The sequence below is a fragment of the Delphinapterus leucas genome, chromosome 6, assembly GCF_059928025.1.
Source record: "Delphinapterus leucas isolate spDelLeu-1000000601 "Yukka" chromosome 6, BTC_Dleu_Yukka2, whole genome shotgun sequence".
Taxonomy (NCBI): domain Eukaryota; kingdom Metazoa; phylum Chordata; class Mammalia; order Artiodactyla; family Monodontidae; genus Delphinapterus; species Delphinapterus leucas.
In genome coordinates, this window is record NC_143134.1 from 35,410,825 (window position 1) to 35,435,430 (window position 24,606).

Below are 24,606 nucleotides of genomic sequence, written 5' to 3' on the forward strand. Positions count from 1 at the left end.
TTTGGATGCCTCTTATTTCTTTTTCTTGTCTGGTCGCTGTGGCTAGAACTTCCAGTACTCTGTTAAATAGAAGCGGTGAGGGCATCCTTGTCTTGTTACTGATTTTAGAGGAAAAGCTTTTAGCTCTTCACTGTTGAGTATGATGTTAGATGTGGGTTTGTCATAAATGGCCTTCATTATGTTGAGATATGTTCCCTGTGTACCAACTTGGAGAAGAGATTTTTTCATGAATGGATGTTGAATTTTGTTAAATGTTTTTTCTGAGTATATTGAGATGATCATGTGATTTTTATCCTTCCTTTTGTTAATGTGGTGTAACACACTGATTGACTTGTGGATTCTTTCATCCATGGAATAAATCCCACTTTATCATGGTGTATGATCCTTTACGTATTATGTTGATATTTGGCTTGCTAATATTTTTTGAACATTTTGTATCAATATTCATCATAGATATTGGCCTGTAATTTTCTTTTTTAAAAAAAAATTTAATTGAAGTATGTTGTTTTACAATGTTGTGTTAATTTCTGCTCTACAGCTAAGTGATTCAGTTATATAAACATTCATTTTTAAAAATATTCTTTTCCATTATGGTTTATCATAGGATATTGAATATAGTTCCCTCCCTGTGCTATACAGTAGGACCTTGTTGTTTATCCATTCTATATATAATAGTTTGCATCTGCTAATCCCAAACTCCCAATCCATCCCTCTCTCACCCCACTTCCCCCTTGGCAACCATAAGTCTGTTGTCTATGTCTGTGACTCCATTTCTGTCTCAAAGATAAGTTAATTTGTGTTTTATATACATATATATATATATATATATATATATATTTTTTTTTTTTTTTTTTTTTTTTTTTGCGGTTACGCAGGCCTCTCACTGTTGTGGCCTCTCTCGTTGCGGAGCACAGGCTCCGGACGTGCAGGCTCAGTGGCCATGGCTCACAGGCCCAGCCGCTCCGCGGCATGTGGGATCTTCCCGGACTGGGGCATGAACCTGTGTCCCCTGCATCGGCAGGCGGACTCTCAACCACTGTGCCACCAGGGAAGCCCTGTATTATATTTTAGATTCCACATGTAAGTGATACCATATGGTATTTGTCTTTGTCTGACTTACTTCACTTAGTATGATAATCTCTAGTTCCATCCATGTGGATACAAATGGTATTATTTTGTTCTTTTTTTCTTTTTTCATTTTTAAAAAATGCTCATATAATTGTATAGACACATATATAGATGTACATGAAATATTTTTATTGTTGTTAGTTTTACAAAAACAGGGTCATATTATTCACACTTTTCTGCATCTTGCTTTTCTTTTTTTTAGTTTAATTTTATTTATTTATTTTTATACAGCAGGTTCTTATTAGTCATCCATTTTATACACATCAGTGTATACATGTCAATCCCAATCTCCCAATTCATCACACACACCCCACCCCCTGCTGCTTTTCCCCCTTGGTGTCCATACGTTTGTTCTCTACATCTGTGTGTCTATTTCTGCCCTGCAAACTGGTTCATCTGTACCATTTTTCTACGTTCCATATATATGCGTTAATATATGGTATTTGTTTTTCTCTTTCTGACTTCACTCTGTATGACAGTCTCTAGATTCAACCACGTCTCTACAAATGACCCAATTTTGTTCCTCTTTATGGCTAAGTAATATTCCATTGTATATATGTACCACATCTTTTTTTTTTTAGCATCCTTATTGGAGTATAATTGCTTTATAATGGTGTGTTGGTTTTTGCTTTATAACAAAGTGAATCAGTTATACATATACATATATTCCCATATCTCTTCCCACTTGCATCTCCCTCCCTCCCACCCTCCCTATCCCACCCCTCTAGGTGGTCACAAACCACCGAGCTGATCTCCCTGTGCGATGTGGCTGCTTCCCACTAGCTATCTATTTTACGTTTGGTAGTGTATATATGTCCATGCCACTCTCTCACTTTGTCACAACTTACCCTTTCCCCTCCCCATATCCTCAAGTCCATTCTCTAGTAGGTCTGTGTCCTTATTCCCGTCTTAACCCTAGGTTCTTCATGACCTTTTTTTTTTAAATTAGATTCCATATATATGTGTTAGCATACATTATTTGTTTTTCTCTTTCTGACTTACTTCACTCTGTATGACAGACTCTAGGTCCATCCACCTCACTACAAATAACTCAATTTCGTTTCTTTTTATGGCTGAGTAATGTCCCATTGTATATATGTGCCACGTCTTCTTTATCCATTCATCTGTTGATGGACACTTAGGTTGCTTCCATGTCCTGGCTATTGTAAATAGCTCAGAAATGAACATTGGGCTGCATGTGCCTTTTTGAATTATGGTTTTCTCTGGGTATTTGCCCAGTAGTGGGATTGCTGGGTCATATGGTAATTCTATTTTTAGTTTTTTAAGGAACCTCCATACTGTTCTCCATAGTGGCTGTATCAGTTTACATTCCCACCAACAGTGCAGGAGGGTTCCCTTTTCAACACACCCTCTCCAGCATTTGTTGTTTGTAGATTTTCTGATGATGCCCATTCTACTGGTGTGAGGGGATACCTCCTTGTAGTTTTGATTTGCATTTCTCTAATGATCAGTGATGTTGAGCAGCTTTTCATGTGCTTCTTGGCCATCTGTTTGTCGTCTTTGGAGAAATGTCTATTTAGGTCTTCTGCCCATTTTTGGATTGGGTTGTGTTTTTTTTTAATATTGAGCTGCATGAGCTGTTTATATATTTGGGAGATTAATCCTTTGTCCGTTGATTCGTTTGGAAATATTTTTTCCCATTCTGAGGGTTGTCTTTTCGTCTTGTTTGTAGTTTCCTTTGCTTTGCAAAAGCTTTTAAGTTTCATTAGGTCCCATTTGTTTATTTTTGTTTTTATTTCCATTACTCTAGGAGGTGGATCAAAAAAGATCTTGCTGTGATTTATGTCAAAGAGTGTTCTTCCTGTGTTTTCCTCTAGGAGTTGTACAGTGTCCAGTCTTACATTTAGGTCTCTAATCCATTTTGAGTTTATTTTTGTGTTTGGTGTTAGGGAGTGTTCTAATTTCTTTTACATGTAGCTGTCCAGTTTTCCCAGCACCACTTATTGAAGAGACTGTCTTTTCTCCATTGTATATCTTTGCCTCCTTTGTCATAGATTAGTTGACCATAGGTGCGTGGGTTTATCTCTGGGCTTTCTATCCTGTTCCATTGATCTATATTTCTGTTTTTGTGCAAGTACCATATTGTCTTGATTACTGTAGCTTTGTAAGATAGTCTGAAGTCAGGGTGTCTGAATCCTCCAGCTCTGTTTTTTTCCCTCAAGACTGCTTTGGCTATTCAGGGTCTTTTGTGTTTCCATACAAATTTTAAGATTTTTTGTTCTAGTTCTGTAAACAATGCCATTGGTAATTTGATAAGGATTGCATTGAATCTGTAGATAACTTTGGGTAGTATAGTCATTTTCACAATACTGATTCTTCCAATCCAAGAACATGGTATATCTCTCCATCTGTTGGTATATCATCTTTAATTTCTTTCAGCAGTATCTTATAGTTTTCTGCATACAGGTCTTTTGTCTCCCTAGGTAGGTTTATTCCTAGGTATTTTATTCTTTTTGTTGCAATGGTAAATGGGAGTGTTTCCTTAATTTCTCTTTCATATTTTTCATCATTAGTGTATAGGAATGCAAGCGATTTCTGTGCATTAATTTTGTATCCTGCAGCTTTACCAAATTCATTGATTAGCTCTGGTAGTTTTCTGGTGGCATCTTTAGGATTCTCTGTGTATAGTATCATGTCACCTGCAAAGTGTGACAGTTTTACTTCTTCTTTTCCAGTTTGTATTCCTTTTATTTCTTTTTCTTCTCTGATTGCCGTGTGTAGGACTTCCAAAACTATGTTGAATAATAGTGGTGAGAGTGGACATCTTTGTCTTGTTCCTGATCTTAGAGGAAATGCTTTCAGTTTTTCACCAATGAGAATGATGTTTGCTGTGAGTTTGTCATATATGGCTTTATTATGCTGAGGTAGGTTCCCTCTATGCCCACTTTCTGGATAGTTTTTATCATAAATGTGTGTTGAATTTTGTCAAAAGCTTTTTCTGCATCTATTGAGATGATCCTATGGTTTTTATTTTTCAATTTGTTAATATGGTGTATCACATTGATTTGCATATATTGAAGAATCCCTGCATCCCTCGGATAAATCCCACTTGATCATGGGGTATGATCCTTTTAATGTGTTGTTGGATTCTGTTTGCTAGTATTTTGTTGAGGATTTTTGCATCTATATTCATCAGTGATATTGGCCTGTAGTTTTCTTTTCTTGTAGTATCTTTGGCTGGTTTTGGTATCACGGTGATGGTGGCCTCATACAGTGAGTTTGGGAGTGTTCCTTCCTCTGCAATTTTTGGAAGAGTTGGAGAAGGATGGGTGTTAGCTCTTCTGTAAATCTTTGGTAGAATTCACCTGTGAAGCCATCTGGTCCTGGACTTTTGTTTGTTGGAAGATTTTTAATCACAGTTTCAATTTCATTACTTGTGATTGGTCTGTTCATATTTTCTGTTTCTTTCTGGTTCAGTCTTGGAAGATTTTACCTTTCTAAGAATTTGTCCATTTCTTCCAGGTTGTCCATTTTATTGGCATAGAGTTGCTTGTAGTAGTCCCTTAGGATGCTTTGTATTTCTGTGGTGTCTGTTGTAACTTCTCCTTTTTCATTTCTAATTTTATAGATTTCAGTCTGCTTCCTCTTTTTCTTGATGAGCCTGGCTAATGGTTTATCAATGCTGTTAATCTTCTCAAAGAACTAGCTTTTAGTTTTATTGATCTTTGCTATTGTTTTCCTTGTTTCTATTTCATTTATTTCTGCTCTGATCTTTATGGTTTCTTTCTTTCTGCTAACTTTGGGTTTTGTTTGTTCTTCTTTCTCTAGTTCCTTTAGGTTTAATGTTACATTGTTTGAGATTTTTCTTGTTTCTTGAGGTAGGCTTGTATAGCTATAAATTTCCCTCTTAGAACTGCTTTTGCTGCATCCCATAGATTTTGGATCATTGTGTTTTCATTGTCTCTAGGTATTTTTTGATTTCCTCTTTGATTTCTTCAGTGATCTCTTGGTTATTTAGTAACGTATTGTTTAGCCTCCATGTGTTTGTGGTTTTTGTTCTTTTTCCCTATAATTGATTTCTAATCTCACAGCATTGTGGTCAGAAAAGATGCTTGATATGATTTCAGTTTTCTTAAATTTACTAAGGCTTGATTTGTGACCCATTATGTGATCTATCCTGGAGAATATTCCGTGCACACTTGAGAAGAAAGTGTAATCTGCTGGTTTTGGATGGAATGTCCTATAAATATCAATTAAATCTATCTGGTCTGTTGTGTCATTTAAAGCTTGTTTTTCCTCATTAATTTTCTGTTTGGATGATCTGTCCATTGGTGTAAGTGAGGTGTTAAGTTCCCCCACTATTATTGTGTTACTGTCGATTTCCTTTTTTATAGCTGCTAGCAGTTGCCTTACATATTGAGGTGCTCCTATGTTTGGTGTATATATATTTATAATTGTTATATCTTCTTCTTGGATTGATACCTTCATTATTATGTAGTGTCCTTCCTTGTCTCTTGTAACATTCTTTATTTTAAAGTCTATTTTGTCTGATATGGGACTTGCTACTCCAGCTTTCTTTTGATTTCCATTTGCATGGAATATCTTTTTCCATCCCCTCACTTTCAGTCTGAATGTGTCCATGGGTCTGATTTGGGTCTTTTGTAGACAGCATATATATGGGTCTTGTTTTTGTATCCATTCAGCAAGCCTGCGTCTTTTGGTTGGAGCATTTATTCCATTCACATTTAAGGTAGTTATTGATATGTATGTTCCTATGACCATTTTCTTAATTGTTTTGGGTTTGTTTTTGTAGGTCCTTTTCTTCTCTGTGTTTCCCACTTAGAGAAGTTCCTTTAGCATTTGTTGTAGAGCTGGTTTGGTGGTGCTGAATTCTCTTAGCTTTTGCTTGTCTGTAAAGCTTTTGATTTCTCCATCAAATCTGAATGAGATCCTTGCTGGGTAGAGTAATCTTGGTTGTAGTTTCTTCCCTTTCATCACTTTGAGTATATCATGCCACTCCCTTCTGGCTTGTAGAGTTTCTGCAGAGAAATCTGCTGTTTACCTTATGGGAGTTCCCTTGTATGTTACTTGTCATTTTTCACTTGCTGCTTTCAATAATTTTTCTTTGTCTGTGATTTTTGCCAATTTGATTACTGTGTGTCTCGGCATGTTTCTCCTTGCTTTTATCCTGTATGGGACTCTCTGCACTTCCTGGACTTGGGTGGCCATTTCCTTTCCCATGTTAGGGAAGTTTTTGACTATAATCTCTTCAAATATTTCCTCTGGTCCTTTCTCTCTCTCCCCTCCTTCTGGGACCCCTGTAATGTGAATATTGTTGTTTTCAATGTTGTCCCAGAGGCCTCTTAGGCTGTCTTCATTTCTTTTCATTCTTTTTTCTTTATTCTGTTCCGTGGCAGTGAATTCCACCATTCTGTCTTCCAGGTCGCTTATCCGTTCTTCTGCTTCAGTTATTCTGCTATTGATTCCTTCTAGTGTATTTTTCGTTTCAATTATTGTGTTGTTCATCTCTGTTTGTTTTTTAATTCTTCTAGATCTTTGTTAAACATTTCTTGCATCTTCTCAATCTTTGCCTCCATTCCTTTTCGAGGTCCTGGATCATCTTCACTATCATTATTCTGAATTGTTTTTCTGGAAGGTTGCCTATCTCCACTTCACTTAGATGTTTTTCTGGGGTTTTATCTTGTTCCTTCATCTGATACATAGCTCTCTGCCTTTTCATCTTGTCTGTCTTTCTGTTAGTGTGGTTTTTGTTCCACAGGCTGTAGTATTGTAGTTCTTGCTTCTGCTGTCTTACTTTGTTCTTTTTTTTATGGCTGTAGTATTCCATTGTATATCTGTACCACTTCTTCCTTTTCTTTGTACCACATCTTCTTTGTCCATTTATGTGTCAATGGACATTTAGGTTGTTTCCATGTATTAGCTATTGTGAATAGTGCTGCTATTAACGTAGGGGGTGCATGTATCTTTTTGAATTATAGTTTTGTCTGGATATATGCCCTGTAGTGGGATTGCTGGATCATATGGTAAGTCTATTTTTAGCTTTTTGAGGAACCTCCATACTGTTTTTCATAGTGGCTGCACCAACTTACATTCTCAACAACAGTGTAGGAGGGTTCTCTTTTCTCTACATCCTCTCCAGCATTTATTATTTTTAGACTTTTTAATGATGGCCATTCTGACTGGTTTGAGGTGGTACCTCATTGTAGTTTTGATTTGCATTTCTGTAATAGTTAGCAATGTTGAACATCTTTTTATATGCTTGTTATTGGCCTGTAATTCTTTTGTAGTATATTTTTCTAGGTTTGGTATCAGGGTAATGGTGGCCTCGTAGAATGAATTTGGGAATGTTCTCTCCTCGTCAGTTTTTGGGATAGTTTGAGAAGGCTAGGTATTTGCTCTTCTTTATATATTTGATAGAATTTCCCTGTGAAGCCATCTATCTTGTCCTGGACCTTTGTTTGCTGGGCGTTTTTTGATTATGAATTCAATTTCACTACTAGTGACCAGTCTATTCAGATTGTCTATTTCTTTCTGATTCAGTCTTAGAAGATTGTGTGGCTCTAGGATTTTTTATCTGCTTTTAGGTTGTCCAGTTTGTTGCTGTATAACTGTTCTTATGATTTTTCATACCTCTGTGATATCAGTTGTAATTTCTCCTCTTTATTTCTTATTTTGTTTGAGTCCTCTCTCTTTTTTTCTTAATGAGCCTTGATAAAGTCTTATCAATTTGGTTTGTCTTTAAAAAAAAAAAAAAAAACAAGCTCTTGTTTTCATTATGTTGATTTTTGGTCTCTGTTTTATTCATTTCTTCTCTGATCTTTATTATTTCTTTTTTCCGCTGGCTTTGTTTGTTCTTTAATTCCTTTGGACAGTGAATTCAGTTATTTATTTGAGATTTTTCTTTCTTTTTGAGGTAGGCCTATATTGCTATAAACTCCCCTCTTAGAACCACTTTTCAGTGTCGCATAGATTTTTGAAAGTTGTGTTTTTATTTTCATTTCTCCAGATGTTTTCTGATTTCCTCTTTGATTTTTTCGTTGACCCATTGTTTTTATAATAGGATATTGTTTAATCTCCATATGTTTTGTTTTTTCCATTTTTCTTCCTGTAATTGAATCCTAGTTTCATACTCTTGTTGTCAGAAAAAATGCTTGATGTAATTTCTGTTTTCTAAATTTGTTAAGACTTGTTTTGTGGCCTAGCCTGTGATCTATCCTGGAGAATGTTTCACATGCACTTGAACAGAATGTATATTGTGCTGTTTTTGGATGGAATGTCCTGTATGTATCTATTAAGGCCATCTGGTCGAATGTGTCATTTAAGACCACTATTTCCTTATTGATTTTCTTTCTATATGATATGTCCCTTGATGTAAGTAGGGTGCTATAGTCTCCTAATATTATTCTATTGTCAATTTCTCCTGTTAATATTTGCTTTCCATATTTAGGTGCACCTATATTGGGTTATATTGTCTTCTTGTATTGATCACTATATCATTATATAATGCCCTTCTCTGTCTTTTCTACACTTTCTTCTAAAATCTAATTTGTAAGATATGAGTATCACTACCAGCTTTCTTATCATTTTCATTTCCATGAAATATCTCTTTCCATCTCCTCACTTTTAGTCTGTGTGTCTTTCACTCTAAAGAGAGTCTCTTGCCCATAGGTGGGTCTTGTTTTTTATCCAGTCATCCACTTTATGTATTTTGATTGGAACATTTAGTCCATTGACATTTAAAGTAATTACATATAGGTGTGTACTTAACTGCCATTTTGTTGCTTGTTTTCTGGTTGTTTTTGTCATTCTATATTCTCTTCTTCTTCTTTTAGTTTCTTCCCTTGTGGTTTGATGATTTTCCTTAGTGGTACGCTTGTCTTACTTTCTTCCTGTTTTTTGTGTATCTATTGTAGGATTTTGATTTGTGGTTACCTTGGGGTTCATATATGTTGACCTATATATCTACTTGTTTTAAACTGGTAGTCATTTAAGTTCAAACACATTCTAAAAAATCTACATTTTTTTACTCCTCTCCCCCACATTTTGTGGGTTTTTTTTTTTTTTGGCCGTGCTGAGCAACATGCGGGATCGTAGTTCCAGGACCAGGGATCAAACCTGTGCCCCCTGCAGTGGAAGCGTGGAGTGTTAACCACTGGACTGCCAGGGAAGTCGCCACATTTTGTGTTTTTGATGTCATATTTACATCTTCATGTTTATCCCTTAGCTGTTTATTGTAGTTATGGTTGACTTTCTAATTTTTGTCTTTTAATCTTGTACTAACTTATGTAAACAGCTGATCCACAGCCTTTACTATATATTTGCCTTTACTAGTGGGATTTTTCCTTTCCTATAAATTTTTACATCTTGTTGTAGCCTTTTTTTTTCCACTTGGAGAAGACCTTTTAAGACTTCTTTTAGGGTGGTTTAAGTATGGATGAACTCTTTTAGTTTTTCCTTATCTGAGAAGTTCTTTGTTGCTCTTTTAATTCTGAATGATAATCTTGCTGGGTAGAGTATCCTAGGTTGTAGATTTTGCCCTTTCAGCACTTTAAATATGTCATGCCATTCCCTTCTGGCCTGCAAAGTTTCTGCAGAAAAATCAGCTGATACATTTATGGGTGTTCCTTTGTATATGACTCTGTTTTTTTCTTGCTGCCTTTAAATTGTCTCTTTGTCTTTAACTTTTACCATTTTAATTATGGTACATTTTGGTGTGTGTCTCTTTCAGTTAATCTTGTTTGGGGCATTCTCTGCTTACTGTACCTGGATACGTTTCCTTCTGCAGGTTTAGGAAGTTTTCAGCCATAATTTCATCAAATACATTTTTGACAGTTTTCTCTCTCTTTTCTCTCTCTTTTCTTCTGGAGCCCCTATAATGCAAATGCTAGTATGCTTGATGTTGTCCTAGAGGTCCCTTAAAGTGTTCTCATTTTTTTATATTCTTTTTCTGTTCTGATTGGATGATTTCCATTATTCTCTCTTCCAGATCTCTTATGCATTCTTCTGTATCACTTAATCTGCTATTAAATCTTTCTAGTGTGTTTTTCATTTCAGTTGTTGTATTCTTCATCTCTGTTTATTTTTTATATTTTCTACTTCTTTGTTAAAATTCTTACTGTGTTCATCTATTCTTTTCCTTAGTTCATTTAGCATTCTTTTTACTAATGCCTTGAACTCTTTCTGGTAAATTATTTATCTCTGTTTCATTAGTTGATTTTTCAGGTTTCTTTATTTTCATCATTTTTTCATTTCAAACAGATTCCCCTGTATTTGCATTTTGCTTAACGTTGTCTCTATGAAATTAGGTGAAACAGTTACCTGTCTTGGTCTTGGAGGGTTGTACTTGTGTGGGAGCATCTCTATGCAGTCTGTCTGCCCAGTGGCTTTGGCGGGAGAGCTGGATCTGAAGTGAGCATTGGTCATGTCTTCCCCCAGAGTGCGCTGACTGGTATCACCTTGGTGGTAGGTGGGCATGGAGATGGAGAGGGTGGAGGCAGAGCCAGATATGATCTGGGGCTGCTTCTAAGCTCAGTGGTCATCACTGCCCTTTTAGGAGCGGTGTCTGGTCCCGAGGTCTGGAGCCGAATCCCTGAGGGTGGGGTCTGAGCTACCTCCTTTCCCTCTAAGTGTGTGCTCTTCACCCTCCCGACAATGGCACCTTTGCACCAGTGGAGATCCATGCTGGAGCAAGAGTGTCTGAGTGGTGCCTGATGTAGGCCAGTGTGTGTGCTGGTGCTGTCCCTGCCCACCAGTCAGAGCTCCAGTCTAGACTGATTTGCCACCTCTGTGAACACAGTAATGGCTGCTTCCACCCCATTCAGATGCAGGACTGGGTCAGAGCCAGCTCTGTCTCCCACAGATGCACACTTTACTCCGTGACAGCAGCCTTTGACCTAGTGGGAAGCTGTGCTGGAGCTAGAGGTGCCAGAGTGGGTGTTCAGTGTGGGCTAGGGCACGTGTTGGAACAGTTGACCAGAGTCCCAGGCAGTTTCAGTCTGCTTCCTCTGTCTTGTTCCTAGGAGTAAGCAAGAGTGTTCACGCTCTTCACCAGTGAATTCTAGGATTGTTGTAGCGCAACATGTGTTCAAACGGCTCACTCCCCAGGGAGGATCTCCAAGCCCTTGTAATCCCTCTCTACTCTGTGTCCCCTCCTAGGGGTGCCAGTTCTGACCTGATCGCTTCTTACCCAACTCCATGTGGATCTTTACTGCCTTGGTTGTATAAGAGTCTTCCTGCCAGTCTTTGGTTTGATTTTAGTGAGAATTGCTCCACATTTGATATATTTTTGAAGTGTTCATAGAAGGAGGTGAACTAGTAGAAGGTGTCCTTCTATTCCTCCATCTTGATCTCCTCTCTCTGGTCTGAGCTTCTGATCTTACCAAAGCACAGTGTCGGGTTCATCAGAAGTTCCTGCTCACTCCAGGGCAGGGGAGTGTGTACAGCTCACTACTTAGATTTTATAATTTCATTTTACAATTTTGTGGAATGGACCAGTGCAAGGGTGACCAGAGCCATATCTTTATGGAGCTGGAATGACAGTCGACAGACAGGTGACGGGTTATGCCTGATGGCTTAGTGCTACAGAAAAATCAGAAGGAAGGTGTGGGTGTGCTAGTGCAGCTGGATGGGACACTGCTGGTGCATAGCCTGAGGTGGGAAGTGGGGCTGCGGGAAGACCTGTGCAAGATGTCTCAGGCAGAGGCCAGCACCTGCATGACGTTGGCATGTCTGAGAAAAGGAGAGAGGACTGGTGTGTAGGGCACCGCCAGCTCATAGCAAGCATCTTTTTGGCTAGCGAAGTGCCAGGTAAATAGGACCAGAATAGGTTAGTATAGAGGCATTTTTCCTATTTCTTCTAGATCCAGTGTTCTCTAAAGACCAGCTGTCTTCGAAGGAAAAACCCAGCTTCTCGGCTAGTCTGCAGCTTTTGAGCCAAGCAGGCCCCAGGGACCCTCCTGGTGGTGCACCATCCCCTTTGGTGCCATCATCCCCTCCTGTGACTGCTGTGCCCCAAGACATGGCCCCACCAGCTGCCAGTCCTAAGCCAGAGCCAGCAACAGGGGCTGCCATGCAGGCAGGGGTCCCAGGGACCCCTCAGGGGCCGGCCAGTGAGCATAAGACCCCCTGGCTACTGGTGGAGACTCATGATGCCCAGCTTCCTGCACAGGCCCCTGGCACAGGCCGAGGGCCTTGTGCCCCATCTCTGGAGGCCCCATCCCACTCCACGGGTCTGGGGGATCCTGGCTCAGCCAGAGAGCCCAGCACCAGGGGGGAGCCCCTGTTGGCTTTGGCCCCTGTGTCTGGTGCCCCTGGCGGGGCCCCTCAGCCCACCCTGGGCCAGCCCCTTCCTCCACTCCCCTCTGTGGTGGGGGCCATCAGCCTGGCCACTCCCCAACTTCCCAGCCCCCCGCTGGCACCTACCGCCCCCCCTCAGCCGCCCTCAGCCTTGGAGTCAGATGGGGAAGGGCCACCCCCAAGGGTGGGCTTCGTGGACAGCACCATCAAGAGCCTGGATGAGAAGCTGCGGACTCTGCTCTACCAGGAGCATGTGCCCACCTCTTCAGCCTTGGCCGGGACCCCTGTGGAGGCAGGTGACCGAGACTTCACCCCGGAGCCCCCAAGAGGGGACGAACCCCGCACAGAGGCCTCTGGGGGTGACCTGGCCCTGCTGCCCCAGCCTGCGGTGAGTACCACCTCACCCAGAGGCACTGTCCCCAGGTGGGGGTCTGGACAGGGGCAGGGACTGACTCTAACCCAGGCCAGTAGGCATCCTGGCCATATAGAGCCGCCTTACCCCGGCCCAGGCCGTCCTGTTCTCAGGGACCCCTGCCTGACCCACCCGTGCGTGTTTTGCTCGAGTGGCCTAGGGAGGAGGACCCCAGCCTTTGGACTGGGGGAGAGGATTTGCAGTTTTGCTGCAGAGGTGTTAGCAAGTGAGGCTCACAGCTCTTTCCTTTTTGTTTCTTTCTTCAGTTGGAAAAGTCAGAAACAGCCCTTGGGTTAGATGTCACGTTGGAGCAGGCCACGTCCTTGCCAGTGACAGGTAACAAGCCGTAGGCGCTACCAGCCTTCCTTACTCTGAAACATTCTGCCTCTTTACCCTTCATCCCCACAGCATCTTGGATGGGACCCAGATGTGGCAGGAGCTCATCATGATAAAGCCTTAGTTAAAACCCACTGAGTTCTAGCACAAACCATGTATTCACACTCCAGGGAGAGAAAGTCCTCTGTCTGTGGAAATGGGTGAAAGCCCTGTTGACTACGTGTTTGGATGTTATCAGGGCCTCTCTGGCCCCCCAGTGCTCTCAGTATATTCTGGTGGACACCCCTAGCTTCCATTTCTTTAGAAGGTTACAAGATGATTGTTTATATTTTGGACAGAGTACAGGGCTGGGGCTGGGGAGTTCCAGCAGGTCCACGGGAGCTGCCAGGCTGGAGCCATCTGTGAAGTTCTGAAACAGGATTTCCTCCGTGGCTCCTGGGTATTATGCATCTCTGCAGGAACTCTCGCTGTAGTTCTCATTTCATTATCTGAGCACCTGTGTTTCAGCCCAAGGGAGTTGGTCTGACCTTCTAAGGTGTTGGTTCCTTCTTGGCCTGGAATTTCTTGGGAGATTAGCAAGATAAGGAGCCAGCTGACCTTGTAACGGGACCCTGGGTGTGTGTCAGTGGCAGGCACAGCCCCCCAGTTCACAGAGCAAGGGGAGTGGACCGTTGGATTCTGGCTAGACCCGTAGACAGGGCATTCTCTTATAGATGCCACACTTGAGAGGGGTGAGGCAGCTGTAATTGGGGTCAGAAGCTGTAGCATATGATGTTTACCTGGGGAAGATGAGGGTCATGGGGTGAAGCAGGAGTGTGCTGGGGAAGGGAGAAGGCGAGAGGTGGTACCTGAGTGCCTGCTCCATCTCCTGACTTCTGTCCGTGAGATGTGTACCATGGGCCTCCTTCTGCAGCATCAGTGGCTTCAAGTGCTGGGACCTTCCAGAGTACAAAACTCATAGGAGAGTTCTAAGGAGACAGATTCTAGTTTGGAAGAGGTGAACTTTTCTGGCAGTCAGAGCTGTTGGTAATGAGCCTCCTGTCCCTGGAAGTGTGCAAAGCAAGGTTGGAGGATCCCCGCCACAGGCACGTGGGGAGGAGTGTCATGTGTTGCCTAGGGTTGGGGTTGCATGACAGACGGGTCTAGGTCTTCCCAGGAATCTGTGAGGGGGGCAGCCCCCCAGCCTGGTTGGAGGCTCTGTCAGCCCCTGTCACAACCCCCAACCCCCCACAGCATGTCAGTCCAGCTTGGGTTAACGCACAGCCTCAGCTTTCTCTTGCTGTGTGCAGGTCTCAGCTCAGGCCAGACTCCCACACATGAGGTCCTTCTGCTTCTGTTGTTTACTCTTCACAGCAACCTGGGAAGGCTGATCAGAAATATCACCTGTAGATGGGGAACTGAGACAGCCTCAGATGACAGGGACCTTCCCTAGACATTGGGGCAGCAGGGTTAGGAATTAGCCTTATTGATCTGATTTTCCGGGACCTCATAAGACCCTTTTATCATCGGAACATGTCAGGGAGAGAGAAGGTGATGCCATCAGGTGATAGAGATATCAGGTGAGACAGGGTGACATCATCAGGGGTCTAGAGAGGACAGGTGAGACAGGTGATAGTCATCAGGTATGTAGAGGGCCTGGCTGTGCCTGAGGGTCTGGAGCAGGGGTCTTCAGGGACCTGAGTGGTGTTGGGCTGATGTCTCCCTGCTTTTCTGGGTTCTAGGGAGTCTCCTGTGAAGTGACAGGGTTAGGATGTCAGTAGTTTTCGTTTTCCTAGCTGCACACACACCTTCTCAGTGCCACTCCCTTTCTCTTCTGACTGGCTGCTTTTGGGCCATTCCTGCCCTTGTTCTCTGTACCAGCCTGAGTAATGATTTTGATGTTCCTACAGCAGAATCACCTTTGAGCAGCATGCTGGGCTGTGAAGGAGGACAGGTGGCCTCAGATTCGCCCGTAGTACCCAGTGTCCCCCAGGTAAGGAGTTTTCTCCAGTGAGACGCTCAGTGGGTTGGCGGGCTTGCTCTCTGATGGTGTTTGTGTGGAATCTTTTCCTTTCCACTGTTTCCCAAGGATGCCCCTGCTTCTGCCATCCCTGCACGTCTGGAGCCCACAGATTGGACCAGCAGGGTCCCTGGGGAAACCTTGGCCGAGTCCACGCAGAGCTGCCCGGGGACATTGACTCAGCGTGGCCTGGAGAGCCACCCCCAGACACACAGCACTCTGATCTCGGGATCCCCTCAGAAGTGGCCAGGGCAGCAGGATGGCAGCTCGCCAGCCAAAACTGTGGGCCGGTTCTCAGTGGTCAGCACCCAGGATGAGTGGACTCTGGCCTCCCCCAGTAGCCTGCGGTACTCAGCCCCACCTGACGTGTACCTGGACGAGGCCCCCCACAGCCCAGACATGAAGCTGGCTGTGCGGCGGGCACAGACAGCCTCCTCCATTGAGGTCGGCATGGGCGAGCCCATGTCCAGTGACTCTGGGGACGAGTGCCCTCGAAGGAGGCCCTCCATGCAGAAGCACACCTCCCTGCCTGGCAGCGGTGGTGGTGTGGCCAGTGACTTTGTGAAGAAGGCCACTGCCTTCCTGCACAGGTCCTCTCGGGCTGGCTCCCCAGGCCTGGAGACACCCAGCAGGATGGGCGTGAAGGTCCCCACCATCAGCGTGACCTCCTTCCACTCCCAGTCCTCCTACATCAGCAGTGACAATGACTCAGAGATCGAGGATGCTGATATCAGGAAGGAGTTGCAGAGTCTTCGAGAGAAGTAGGTCCTGCGGACCAGGTCGGGTCCGGGCCATGGTGTCAGGGAAGTGTCCGGCAGCTGAAGTCCAGGTCCTGCCATGTGCACTTTGAGCTGTCTGGGCCGGGTGACAGGGTACAGGTGATGTCCCTGCCGTCAGACCTGGTCCCTGGTCTCTGAGGGCCACACCTCCCCTCATCCTTTGACCTCACACACAGGCCTTGCTCACACTCGCTTTCTCCCCCTGCAAGTTCTACCTGCCCCTGCTGTGGTCAGGGTCACTGAGGTACAGCTACACCGTGAAGTCTCCTTCAGGGCAAGAGCGCCCCACTGTACAGTTACTAAGGTGGGGAGAGGCTGGAGTCCTTGGGAAGGAGTGGCCATGGGCTCTTGGAGTGGGCCCAGAGATGGGAGACATGGGCAGGAGGAGCCCGTGCCTCTCTCCCACTATTGGCTCTGCGCGGAGAGCCCCAGCCCCGCCCTCACCTCAGCCCCGCTCTCCCGTTCCCCTGCCCCAACACTGGTCCTAGCTGCATGCTCCCTGAGGAAGGCCAGCAGGGACCACTGGGCCCTTTCCTGGACTGTTCTAGAAACTGCCCTTGCCCACACCAGTGATTCTACCCGAGTCGTCATGGCAGCTTCCTACCCATGTGACCTGTCATCTCGACTCTATTCCCAGGGATGATGTTGCTTGTGGGGTCAACCTGAGCTGGAAGCTCCACTGGCCAGGGCTGGAGCCCTGGGTCCCTGGATAATTACATGTTTTCTGTAGACTTGCTTGTGCAGCCTTTCTCTCCTCTGAGAGGCCTCTTGGGCCCTGTTCCCTCACATGGAGGAAGTAACACTTATTTGCCTGATAAGCTGAGGCAGTCCTCCAGTTCTGAGCACTGATTATTTGTTGCTTCACCCATGTTCACGATTAGGGTTTGTGCTGTAAGCATAAATGTGTGAAGTTGTTCATACCGCTCCCCCTACCACTAAAAAACACAGCAATGTTACAAGTCTGGATATCAGAAAACTTGAATCTCCTTAGGCTGGGCTTCATTCAGTTCTCTATTGCTGGGTGTGTTGATGCCAGAGGCCCCCAGTGATACTCCCACTTGGCTTAGATGTAAACAGAAAGTGATGTTTAAATGCCCCTGTGTCCCCTGTGCGTGGCCCATCTGCCCAGGCTATCCTGTGGGCTCCCCGCCGCACTCCTCACACCTGTCCTGCCAGCCCCGGGCTCTCCTGCAGGGGCCTCGTGTTGGAATCAAGCAGAATGCCCACCTGGCTTCCCTCTTCCCTTCCCTCCTGCAGGCATCTGAAGGAGATCTCGGAGCTACAGAGTCAGCAGAAGCAGGAGATCGAGGCACTGTACCGCCGCCTAGGCAAGCCGCTGCCCCCCAACCTGGGTCTCTTCCACACGGCACCTCCAGTCGGCCGCCGGAGAAAGTCCAGCAAGAGCAAGCTGAAGGCGGGGAAGTTGCTAAACCCCCTGGTGCAGCAGCTCAAGGTCGTGGCCTCCAGCACAGGTTGGCCCAGGGCCCTCCTGGCCGCCCTCATGCGTGGGAGCCGGGCAGGCGGGAGGCAGGCACGAGGTCCTGAAAAAGCGCTTCTTGAATCTCCTTCCACTGGAGCAGGGAAGCCGTTTCAGGCCTGGGAGAGTTCGGGCCTCTGCCCCTCCTGCCAGGAAGGAAGGACTGAGGGGCAGGCTTTCGTGGAGTCCTCAGCCACCTGTGGTTGCAGTGTGCTCCTCCTTGCAGAATGCTGCCTGGGATGGAGGCTGCTTCCTCTGACCCCGTTTCTCAGGCATATGTCACCCCCTGACAGAGGGGGTCGAACAGCTGCCTTGGTGGGGGGGAGAGGATGGTAAGGCCCCCCCACCCCTAGCCCTTAACCACAGTGCCCAGGCACTGAGAGTGCACCCTGACCCCAAGCCCCCACACTCTGGGGTGGGGACCCAGTGAGCTGAAATCCCCAAACGCGCCAGGTAGGAAGCCAGCAGTGAGTTAACCTTAAGCCCTCCCTCTCCATGTTACAGATAACCTGCAGGGCACACACATCCAAGGATTACACAAAACTACATGAATTCCATGCCAATTCCTAAAGCTAACATGAGACTTATGAGAGTGAGGAAATCCACAGGTCCCCTTTGAGCCTAGGTGTGCATCTCCAGGTGTGCTGTGGCCTTTTCACTGCACTGGCACCACACAGGCTGGCACAGTGTTGGTGATTAGTAGAAAGAGTGGTCGTTTTCTTTGATCTTCCTGACACCCCCACATGGGCGACCCGGCCATGCCCCCATTGCCTGCAGGGACTCAGCTTCCCCAAGGTCACCCAGCAAAGAGCAGGGAGGATAGACATGGCCTGAGCTGGCTGGTCTGTCCTGTGGTGCCTCATCGTGCCTGTCACCCCTTCTCCCCCCAACCCAGGTCACTTGTCAGACTGCAGCAGAGCCCCTCCTGCTAAGGACCCTGCCCAAGCTGGGGCAGGGCCCGCAGCAGCTTCAGACCCATGTGGGAAGGCAGTTCAGACCCAGCAGCCTTGCTCCGTGCGGGCCTCCCTGACTGCAGACATCTGCTCCGGCTTGGCCAGTGATGGAGGCGGAGCGCATGGCCCAGGTGATTCCCAGCTCGCCCGTCTCCGAGCATGTGCTAGCCTCATAGGGCCCGTGTGGCATAGAGGGGACGTGAGCTGCGGCCAAGGCTGCCGACAGCTTCTTAAGGAAAAAAATAATAGACGTAGCTTTTGAATGAAAAAAGTGGATGGCCTTCCCATCGTCGAGCCTTGCTGTAAGCAGCTCAGGGGGAGGTGCGCTTTGCAAGAGCCGGCCTGGGGAAGGCGCCAGGACCAGTGAGAGGTCAGATGTGGCGTCTGCTGCGTGCTCTGCGCCGGTTCCCAGGCACTAGCCCACCCCGTCCCACCCCATTCCCCACTAAACATGGGTCCTTCCGTCAGGAGGGCCAGCTGGGGGGACGAGGGCACAGCTCTCGAGCTGGGAGATTGGCCTTGAGGAGGAAATGCTCGTCACCGCTGCCGTGGACGTAGCAGCTACGCGATGAGGTGCTCCACCCCCCACCATCTCTGTCCAGAGAAGTCGTGGTGACCGCTGCCGGTGCCCACCCCCCACCCTGCCCCGCACGCTCTCCTGGGGTCCGCTTCTCTTCCGCTCCAACACTGCCTCCTTTGCGTTACATGGTCAGTGGCTGTGGTCCTCTGGGCTGGGCTAGGTGGAGCCGTGGATGCTAAGTGAAGAGGCTGATACGGCTTGTGGTGTGTAGGAGGGATCCCAGAGACTGTACTTGATGCCTGTCTCTTTGTTTTCTTCCCTCTATATTCATTTGCAGGCTGGACGGTTTACCACCCAACGTCTGAGAGAGTGACCTATAAGTCTAGTAGCAAACCTCGCGCTCGATTCCTCAGTGGACCCGTGTCTGTGTCCATCTGTCTGTATTTGTTCTTTTGTATTTTATCACCTCCTGGCCCTTGGTTTCTCCCCTGCCCCTCCCTGTCTTCATTACCTTCCATACATTCTGTAGGACGCCTACCCCACCCCATTGAAATCACCTATTTAATATAAGAAACGGAACCCCGTCCATGCCCACCCTTCTGGCCCCAGAAAGCGCCAGTGCATGCTCTTGGCTGGCTCATGCCCGGACACCAAAAGCATGTGCAGTGGCTCACCCACTCCTGGCCTTGGGCGCTCTGCCGCCAGGCCCCCAGGTGCTCTGCATTTCTCTCGTCACTCGTTTGTTTAGTGTTTTTTTCTTTTTTTATGTTGGACGTAGTTTTATTTCTGTTGCGATTGTGGCAAATTTACACGTCCGCTGTCCCCAGCTCCAGCGACAACAAAAAGACAACCCCGGCCTTCTCTAGACGCATGGTGTGTTTCACACATGTCTGGACTCTGAAGACATGCATGTAGCAAGCTGAGACAGTTCTAGAAGGTCACTGGAGGGTGTAACTTCTGTACAAGGGCCGTATCACAACATCCAGTACTGTTAACCCACTGCCCCACTCCCTGCATGTGGAAATGCTGAGAGAACGTGCTCCAGCTAGGATGTCCCAGCCCCCCTCTCCATTCTGGTCACGTCAGGAATCTCTAACCCTGAGAGATGTGATTCCCAGCCTCCTGCTGTGCCTCCCTTTCTGGGCCCGGCCCCTCCTGGTCTTGTCTCTAGCTGGAGCACTTTACTTGGTGTATTTCCTTCTCATCTCACCGACCTCAGAGATGAAGTCAATTATTCAGTTCCTCAAAGCTCTGCTAAACCAAAACTCAAGTCCCAGTCAGACTCCTTGGAACACCCTCCCTGGAACACCCTCCTAGTACCCAAGGACTCCATGTCCAGGAATGGCACATCTGCTCAGGCTGTCCAAAATCGTTTTCATTCCTCAGATCAATTGGCAAATGATTCAAAAGCTGTGAGGTTTTTAGGTTTTTGTTTTTCAACAGAAAAGTTAAGCTTTTAACCAGTTGGATTGTACATGCTGGTTTAGGGCATGTGGCTTTTGCTGGTACAATAAAGATACATTGTGCTTGTTGTGATCTGAGGCCACGTCCATGGCAGCCGTCCATCAGAGTTCAGTGTCCATCCCCATCAGAGGGACTCTGGCACCCTCCTGTGGGAGGGACAGGTTGGAGGCATAGGACCACATAGAAATGCTCAGGGACTGCCCAGTGCTTTTTGTCCACTAACAGGGGCCCTATTTCAGCTCGAGTGTCATGGGGCTACTGGTTAGTTGCTAAGTTGGGTGGGGGGCTGGGAGGCCTGCATGCATCCTGGCTCCCTGCTTACCTCACGGCATCACTCACTGGTCCTCTTCTGCCCGTGTGTGCCTGGCTCTTGCCTGAGAAGCTGTGGTGAGGGCACCTGGGCCTCCAGGTGTCTCACGGTCGGACAAGTATGTGTGTCACTGCCGGGAGGGTGGCTGGCCAGGCATGGGAAGCAGATTAGAGCAGGGCACTTAGAATAAAAGTGTGTGAGTGATCAGCACCATGTTCGCCCCTGAGGTCATTGCCATGCTACCTTTCTACCCACGTGGTTCTTTTTTTTTTCTAAGGGTTTTCATTTGCATCGTTAATTATTGTTCCAGGATAAAAAAAAAATATTTTTTGAGGCACAGTAGGGACAAAGGGTTTATGTTTTACTTCTGTCTCTGTGGCCAGGAGGAAAGGAATGTGTGAGGCACGGCTTGGTGGAGACAGGGACCAGGCCTAGGCAGGTTGATTTTTAGGTAGTGGTACCTGCTGGCCTGTAAGGCCTTATTTCCTCTGATGCTGTGAATCTGATGGTACTGCTTGTTTTCACACCCTGGCCCTTTTAGGCACACCTTGGCTGAGTTCCTAGTCTTCGGGCCACAGCTTGGCCCCCACGTGGTCTGAGGTTGCTGGTCCGAGACTGTGCTGTGGGTTCCTGCCCTGGGCCCTCTCACCCACAGGCCTCCAACTGGGGGCATGTGCAGGCTCAGCCTGAGCTCCTGCTGCTCTAACGGGGTGGGATGCCCCAGGACAACCCCTCCTGTTCCACGTGCTCTGGCATTTGCCAAGCCCTCTAGGGGTCCTCAGTCTGCTGGTTTCTGGGTGACCAAGGAGCTTTGTGGTCCGAGAGGAGACTGGGTACATGCCTGTGAGAGACTGGAGGGAAATTCAAAGCTGGTTGCAGCCCCTGAGGGCTGAGAGGCAGGGGGACTTTGGGCAAAGATTGCAGAGAGGAGGGCATGCAGAGCAGTTGGAAGACCCTGAAGTGTGCCCACTCGGTGGGATCTGGGTTGGCTGCGAGGGCTGGAGGGAGCTTGAGCTTGGGTGCTGAGGGCCATGGCTTTGGGGGTGTGGGGGCAGCTAGCCCAGCCCAGAGCTAAAGCCAAAAGAGGGTTTTCAGTTTGCTGCCTTGAACTGAACAGGAGACAAGACTCTAGGAAAATAAAACCTGTGTTAAGCTTTGAAGTACAGAAAGAAGGTCCCAGCTTCATTGAAGCTCAGAGAAGATGAGAGAGGTTGGAGATGGGTGGGGGCAACTGGGGTGGAGCTGCAGGCAGCTTCAGGAGGTGAGGAGGTAACTTGGGGTGGGTGAGGCAACCACGTACAGGATGGAGAGCCGGGGGAGGGAGGGTAAAGCCTGGACGCCTCCGCGGGGCGGGTGCCAGGACAGGCCAGCCATCGGAGCAGTAGGCGAGCCGGCCCGCAGGGAAGGGCAGATGTGGGGGTGAGGCTCTGGGCACAGAACCCTCCTTGCGGCCAGTGGAGGGTTCAGGGAAGCTTGGAGTCGGTGCGGGGTGGGGGTGCGTGGTCGTGTTCAGAAGTGGTTGTGTGCTGTTGGTCAGAAGCTTTTGTCAGACCCATTGATCCTCCCTGCCTCTGGCTCCTCCTCATCAGAACAGAGGCAGGTGCGGGTACCCTTCCAGGACTTTCTCTGTGCATGTAGAACGATGGGGTCTGCTTTGTGTTTTTCGCACATGTCCATCAGCAGCAGGCCAGGTGCCCATGCTGTAGCAAGTTTGTCTCTGGGACCCCCAGGGGCTGCTGTGCAGCCCCCAGGTCCTTCCCTCACCTGGGAGTGTTCTCATCTCTCCCTGTGGGGACTCAGGAAGGGAGGAGACACCCCCTCACAAAGCCCCACCCCACCCTACGACCACTCAGGTTGAGCTGTCCGAAGGGCAGGCCCTGTGCCAGCTGGGGAATGAAGCTCAGGGTGGAGTCACCCTAGGGCAGAGCCGAGACACATCCTGCTTCCCTGTTCATGCTGCACAGAAGAGTTTCAGCACTTGTCTTGGCTTGAGACTAGGTGGCTGGATACAGAGACGCCCGGAATGATGTTTTGGCTCTATATGCCATTTGCTTCTGGTGCCAGAACAGAGTGTCTAATGCCAGTGTCGGGTGAAAGGCTGACCGTTGGAGGTACCCCTCTTGTCATGGGGAAGGTGGGGAGGCCCCTGGCTGGTCCGCACTGAGGCTGCTGGCCCCAGTTCCTGTGAGCTTCGTTAGTATTTGAACACTGACAAACAGCAGGTGTGGTCGTGGCTACAGGGCCTGGCCCACTTCTTAAGCAGTCTGCCCGCATTGGATACTCTGGGACTTGAGGTGTCCCTTGAGCGGTCCAAGGGTCTAGACGGCACTGGGTGCCCGACAGTGCTGACCGTCCACACCAGGAGCAGCCTCTGTTTCCACGCCAAAGTGAATGTGGGGGCAAGTGGTGTGGGGGCCTCACTGCACACAGGCCTGGGTGCTGCCTGAGACCCCTGGCCTGGCTGTGAGGGCAGGTGGCTGGTGGCTCTGTGGGCGACTCCTGCAGACATGTGCTGCACCAGGACAAGGCTTTAGGTCATCCAGTGTGTTGCTCCTTTGCAGTCTGGGAAGAACAGTTTTCCCAACAGCTGGGAGAGGCTGCCAAGCCCTGCGTCCCTAGCATCTGCCCTTGTGGAAGCTTCTCTGAGTCGTTCTGGGGCCTCTAAGCCAGCTCTTGCCAAGCCTTGGCTAAGGACGGAAGTCCTACAGGGGAAGACTCACTCTTCATGGGAAACCAGGGGTGGGGCTGGTTAAAACCATTATGCCCCATGTGGGCCTGATGTGGGCTTCCTGTGGGCCCACGTGGGTCCCCTGTAGGCCTCCTGTGGGCCGTAAGTGGGCCCCTTGTGGGTCCCATGTGGGCCCATCTGTGGGTCCTGTGTGGCCCTGGTGCCCTTGTGTTGCTGCCTTGTAGCCTGCTGGCTCTGTAGGCAGGAACTCGACGTATACACTAGCACAGTACGGGTTGAGCAGGGCTGGGTGGAGGCTTGTTCATCAGAATCTGTCTGCATGGTGGGTGTTGAGGGCAGGGCCCAGGCCAGGGCACAGACACGGGGGAGGAGATTCAAGTGGCCACCTGAGGATGGACAAGGGCTCTGGTGTGAGTATGGACTGGTTAGCCACACGATGCCTGCTCAGCAGTGGTTCTGCACTGGGCCGGACAGTGTGGCCTCAGTGTGGAGGGACCCGAGTCTGGTTTGTTTGTGTTTAAAGGTCCACCCTAAGGGCTGGGAGCCGTCTGTATTCTGGTCATCTCAGGGCCTGTGTTCAGCGAGGGCATGGAAGGCTGGGGGCTCTCCGTGCTCCATCTCCTTGGGCTGTGTCCTGTGAGGGTGTGGAGGTCTCAGTGGGCTGGTATCACTCTCTGGCTCTGAGCACCGTGTCCTGGTGGCCGATGGCTTTGACCCTGGGTTCCCGGGAAGGTCGGTCTGGGGCCTTGATCGCAGGCCCAGGCTCTGTCTAGCGCTCCTGACCAGGCAGCTCCTGGAGCTGGCTGGCGTGTTCTCTTTCCTCTGAGGGTGACGGGAGGCAGCTCTGAATGCAGAGCTCTAGCCGCACTAGGAGGTGCCAGGCAGGCACAGAGAAGCCTTTTGAACGAACCTGCTACTGTGAGGCTGCAGGGACCTGGCGGAGTGATTAGTCCCATGTCCCAGGGTCATCTCTAGGGGACTGCTATGGCCCAGAGGACGCTACAACCACAGGAATCTGACTAGGAAACGTGCACTCATCTGGTGCCCTGCATGCTCACAGAGCCCAGGACCCTCCTCCCTTCGTGCCTCAGAGCCCCCAGAGGGCCTTGTGCTCTCAGTTGGGGTCCATCACAGGACACAGACCAGCAAAAACCCTTCAAAGTTCCCACTGAGAATCAGTCAGTCTGGATTGCTGGCCTTTTTGGTTTTATTAGCACATTAGAGACCCCAACAGAATATCACCTCCCTTTTTATCAAGTCAG

General features: G+C 47.8%; 1 protein-coding gene across 1 annotated transcript in view; it reads left to right on the forward strand.

Moving 5' to 3' along the window:
• The window catches only part of WNK2 (WNK lysine deficient protein kinase 2), a 157,057-nt gene that overhangs the window by 101,942 nt on the left and 30,509 nt on the right, over positions 1–24,606 (forward strand). The window contains exons 20-26 of the mRNA XM_022564623.3: positions 11,970–12,793; positions 13,084–13,153; positions 15,043–15,125; positions 15,222–15,913; positions 17,189–17,403; positions 18,304–18,492; positions 19,219–19,317. Of these exons, the coding sequence (XP_022420331.1) occupies positions 11,970–12,793; positions 13,084–13,153; positions 15,043–15,125; positions 15,222–15,913; positions 17,189–17,403; positions 18,304–18,492; positions 19,219–19,317 (2,172 nt within the window). The remainder of the gene's footprint in view (positions 1–11,969; positions 12,794–13,083; positions 13,154–15,042; positions 15,126–15,221; positions 15,914–17,188; positions 17,404–18,303; positions 18,493–19,218; positions 19,318–24,606) is intronic.